Genomic DNA, 5,217 nt, shown 5'->3' on the forward strand with positions numbered 1-5,217 from the left:
GCCGCGAACGTGTTGTGGCTGTTCCGGGGCTCCACGGCGCTTTGGTTCTCGCTGCTCCGCTCCGGGCCGTCCTCTGCGTCCAAGGCAGTGACAGCCCACTTGGCCGCCAAGTGGCCGGAGACCCCGCTACTGCTGGAGGCGAGGTGGGTGCGGGCCCGGCCAGGTGCTGAGCGCAGAGCAGAGGGAGGGACGGGAGGGCGGGCAGTGCTGGGGCGCACCCGACCCTCAAGGTCCCTGTGGCTGGCGGCGGGCGCGACCCCGTGGGCCTGCCGCCGTTCGCGCTTGTGGTTGGGGTCCCCTCTCTGGTTAGGTGTCCTGGTGCTGGACTGGGAGCATCATCACCTCTTCCCCGCCCTCCCAGCACGGCCTAGGTTCTTTAACAACACTCACTTGCAACTTATGTCCCTTCGGATCCTTCTGTGTCCTGCCTGCAGTTTTCTAAACTTCCCTGCCCTGGTTTAATTCACTTGTATTCTATTAGCATTTACAAGAGAGAAAAAAAATAAGGAGACGTGGAAAGCAGCATGTAATGCAGGCTGACACTACTTGAAGCACCTGGTTTCAAAATAACACCATTCTGTGCCCTCCTAGGCTTGCTGTAGGGAAGGCAGCTTCTCACAAGTTTTTATTTTTCCTTCTCTCTTCCACTGCAATTAACTCATGAGGTATCATTTACTCTGTAGGAACAAAACTTGTAGCTACTAAATTTTGCTCCTTAGTGTTCCAGTAGTTGAATAGAATTTGAAAGTTCATTCTCTCAGGCACTATGCAGTTTTAGACCACTACTTATAGACGGTTCTCCAAAGCACCAGTGTGTAGTCCTGAAAAGATTCCATCAACTCCCTTCACTTTGTATGTATTAGATACTGGTGAATACATGAGTCCAGCTTAAAATCTGTCCTTTCCCTAGTTTCTCCCACAGCTGGCTTGGATTTAATCCCACTTAGTTCCACATCAGTCTAAATTTTTCCACCTTTACACCACTGGTTGCTAGACTTGCATCAACCGTCTTAAGAATTGATACTCCTGTAGGATGCTCCTTAAGGTCCTTCACAGGTTTAACCCCAGTGTGACTTTTCAACCTCATCTTTTATAGTGGATTGGATGGCAGACTACCCTCCACCTCCAAAAAAGAGATATGTCCACGTCCTAACTCCTGGAACTGGCGACTATTATTTGGAATAAAGGTCTTTGCAGATCTTTAGATCATCTAAATGGGTCTGAAATCCCATGTCATTATAAGAGGCAGAAATTGAGAAGACATAGGTATAGAGGGGAAGGTCTATGAAGTTGGAGTTAGAGATTAGATTTAAGCCAATGAATACCTGAAGCCACCGAGAGCATGTAAAGGCAAGGAAAAGGTCTTCCCAAGAGTCTTCAGAGGACCTATAGCTCTCTAACCTCTTGATTTTGGACTTCTGCCTTCCAGAATTTTAAGAGAATGAGTTTTTATTTAAAGCTACCAAGCGTTTGATAACTTGTTACATCAGCTCTAGGAAACTAGTACAGACTTTGGTAAGAAACAGTGGGGTATTGGTATGACAAATAACTAAAAAGAAGTAGCTGTGGAATTGGGCAAAAGCTGGAAGAATTTGAAGACACCTGGCAGAAAAAGCCAACATTCCATGAGGAAACTATAGAAATATGGACAGTAAGGGCAGTTCTTATGAGGGCTTAGAATAGAGTAAAGAACACAAAAAAGGGGACCAGCAATTGGAGTAATGGCTACGTTGCTGGACTTCCAGGTAATCAACTGTGGTTTGAGTCCTGGACCCGGTGGCTTGAACTCATGCCAGGTGTGTCTGCATGCGTGCTGAAGATCCCGAGAGGAGAATGCAAGAGAAGGGATTGCAGGATGGCCTCTCCTGGGGGGGAGGGGGGAGGGTGATTTCTTGCTTTCTGTCTCTCAGGCTATCTGGTGAGCACATGCGCCCTATAGCAAAAGCCTCCCTCCCCAACAAAAAAAGAACACAGAAAAGATTTCCATTATCTTAGAGACTACTTATATTGTCATGAACAGAATGTTGGTAGAAGTAGGAACTTATAGGTAGTTCTGGTAAGTGCTCAGAAGGAAACGTGAGACTTGTTATTGGGAACTGGGAGAAAGTGACCTTTGTTATATACTAACATCATACTGGCTGAATTAAGTTGTACAGTTTGTGGCAAACAACGTGAAAGCTATGAACTTGGATAGTTAGATGAGAAAATTTCCAAGCAAAGTGTTTTATAGGGTTGTCGGAAAAGTTATGACACATTTTTGCACAGGAAAACACTTCATGACTTTTCTGTTGACCGAATAGTTACAGATGGTTTTCTCCTCAATGGTTAGTAAAATGGTAGAGGAAATAGATTAATTAAGAAGGAACAGTTAGAGAAAAAGAAACTGGACTCTGTGGCCTCCCGTTTGTGATAGCTGGATCCCACATGGCCAACTGTGTTGTTTGAGTCCCGGACTTGGTGGTTTGGAGAGCAAGGGGCATGTGTGTGTGTATATGTGTGTGTTCCCAAAATCACGAAAGGTGGGAGAGCTGGAAAAGGGATTGCAGTGTGACCACTTCCTGTAAGAATGCTTTTCTCCTTTACCTTTCTGTCTCTGGGGAGTGCACATACCCTCTAGCAAAAAAGAAGAAAGGAAAGAAAGAAAAGGAAGGAAGAAAAGCTAGACCGTCATTTGATTGTAAAGAATGCTAACCTTTAGGAAACTCAGTGTTGAGAGTGCATGCTCTGTAGAGTAGGCCAAGAATATAGCTGGACAACCTCTTGCTGAATTAGGCAAATGACTCATGGGTTCACTCAACCTCAGAGACCCATACAGAGATGGCTTTACCAGGAAGGATCCATAGAGGATCTTTGTATTATGATATATACCCTGGTGAGATACACAAGCGCGCCACAGGGATTTTGAGAATGTAGTACTAGCAGCTTGGATCATAAAGGACAAAGAGAAGAAAAAGTGAGAGAAACTATTGGACTTTCAGAATTTATAGTCAGGAAAGGAACTAATAGAGCTACTTGGCTATAAACATTATGCTACCCTTCGAAAGAGAGGAAGAATAAGGGCAGAGCCTTAGTGGGCAGCATAAAGGGTAAAGTGTCAGACCACAGAGTTTTTCTCAGAACTTGAAACACAGAGGTATTTGCCCTCCTGGGTTTTGAACTTGCTTGCAATGATGACCCCTTTATTCCTTCTACTTTATCCCTTTGGAATTGGGATGTCTGCCCTGTTTGTCTCACCATTGAATTTTGTAAACAGGTAGCTTTTCTATTGGGTTGTCAGAAAAGTCGTTAACACATTTTTAATAGAAAATATACATCATGACTTTTCTGACAACCCAATAGTTTCACAGTTCAACATATGGAAAAGAATTTTGCCCCAGGATGTATTATACCCAGAGTCTCATCTTTACCTCAGTTAAATGATTAGGTTTGTATATATTGTCAATGCTGGCAGTATTTCTATGATATTTTGAATTTAAAGTTGGTGCTGTGAAAGGTTGAGATTTGGGGGGTTGGAATTAGGTGAATGCATTTTTATGGGGGGGGGGGTTTTGGGGAGCCAGGTGGTTGCTTGAAAAAAAGATAGGTCCATTTGCTAAACTGGAACCTGTTGCATTAATCCTATCAAAGTTTTGATTTCAGACTTTGGACCTCCAAAACTGTGAGGGGATAAATTTCTCTTATTTGAAGTTACCAATTTTGTGGTAATTTATTCTGGTAGGCCTAGAATAGTATCACTATTCTATAGTCTTTTCTTCATTAATACTTTATTTGTGGATGTACCATGTTATTCTCTTTTCCTGATCCTTTGCCCGTGATAAGGGTAGTATCTTTCCATTATGTTCTCATAGCATTTGGTCAATACTTCTGTAATAATCCTTATTGTAAGACATCACATATGCTAACCTTTGCTGCTGGAGGTAGAATTTGCATGAGTTTCTGGGACAAGAGTATTTCTCATTCATGTTTGTTTTGCCAAGGTACAGTGCACAAAAGTTAAATACTCAATGTTTCAGTGGGAAATACTTTTATAAAGTAAGGTATACTTTATATCACTGTCGGAATTACCTCTAATATTCTTGATTTATATAAAATTGATATGTGCTTGGATAATCCAAACAGGATGCTTAGCATCTCATGGCCCCTATTCTGTTGTGCACAAATCTGAATTGTTAGTAGGTTCTTTATTATAATCTAAAATCTTTCTCACTTTATCTTTTATCTGCTGGTCCTGTCTTTATCCTTCTGAACCAAATCTGTTTTTACTGTTTGACGGTATAGCAAGCTAATAGCCTGTAGTTTCTTCAACTACTGAACTTTTATGTTTGTTTAATTTATTTCTTGACTTCATTATTCTACTCACCTTCAGTTTGTTCATGGTTCTCTCAAGTTAGAATTTTAGGAAAATCAAAGAGGTTGAGAGGAGAAAGTGTAGATGAAAGAGTTGAAAATACTGGTAATTGAAGGAATTTGGCAGGTAGCTTAAAATTAACATAGGAGCAAAGAAAAGAAATTATGAAGGATAATGCTTTAAGTTCAAAAGTTGACTTAATAGGGAACCAGCAGTTAGTGTAATGGCTATGTCGCTGGACTCCCACGTAGTCGACCGCGGTTCGTGTCCCGCACCCGATGGCTTAAAACTCACGCCGGGCGTGTGTGCGTGCGTGCCCAAGATCCCGAGAGGTGAATGGAGGAGAAGGGATTGCGGTGTGACCATCCCCCCTGGGGGGTGATTTCTTGCTTTCTGTCTCTATGTCTCTCTCTGTCTGTCTGGCAAGCGCACGCGCCCTACAGTGAAAATCTCTCCAAAAAAAAAAAAAAAGTTGACTTAATAGAAAACTGTGCATTTATACACACATTTGCATATCTTCTAGTTCAGCCTAAAAATTTGATATATTCTTGTGATGGGTATAGTAATGGAAACAGAGATGAATAAGATATATCTCCCGCCTAAAGAAGTTTATAATAAAACTTTCTGGAGATAGTTATAGGCTGATGAGGCTAAATTTTTACAACATGTATCATGACTTATACGTTTATTATATTTATTCCTCTGGTGTTGTTCTAGTGAAATCATTTTTGGAGTTTCTCTTGGAATTACTGTCATGTCTTTTAGTACAAATAAAAACTATCTGTTGGGCTAGCCTATATCCTGGTGGTTAAGGTAGCTGGATCCTACATGGCCGACCATGTGTTTTGAGTCCAAGACTCATGCTTATG

At 41.9% G+C, this 5,217-nt stretch overlaps 1 protein-coding gene across 1 annotated transcript in view; it reads left to right on the forward strand.

The window, feature by feature from the left end:
- The window catches only part of LOC102483300 (UDP-glucose:glycoprotein glucosyltransferase 2), a 14,984-nt gene that overhangs the window by 346 nt on the left and 9,421 nt on the right, over positions 1 to 5,217 (forward strand). Inside the window, exon 2 of the mRNA XM_027776386.1 lies at positions 3 to 143. Coding sequence (XP_027632187.1) covers positions 3 to 143 — 141 coding nt within the window. The remainder of the gene's footprint in view (positions 1 to 2; positions 144 to 5,217) is intronic.

The sequence above is a fragment of the Tupaia chinensis genome, unplaced genomic scaffold (assembly GCF_000334495.1).
Source record: "Tupaia chinensis unplaced genomic scaffold, TupChi_1.0 Scaffold000057_1, whole genome shotgun sequence".
Taxonomy (NCBI): domain Eukaryota; kingdom Metazoa; phylum Chordata; class Mammalia; order Scandentia; family Tupaiidae; genus Tupaia; species Tupaia belangeri.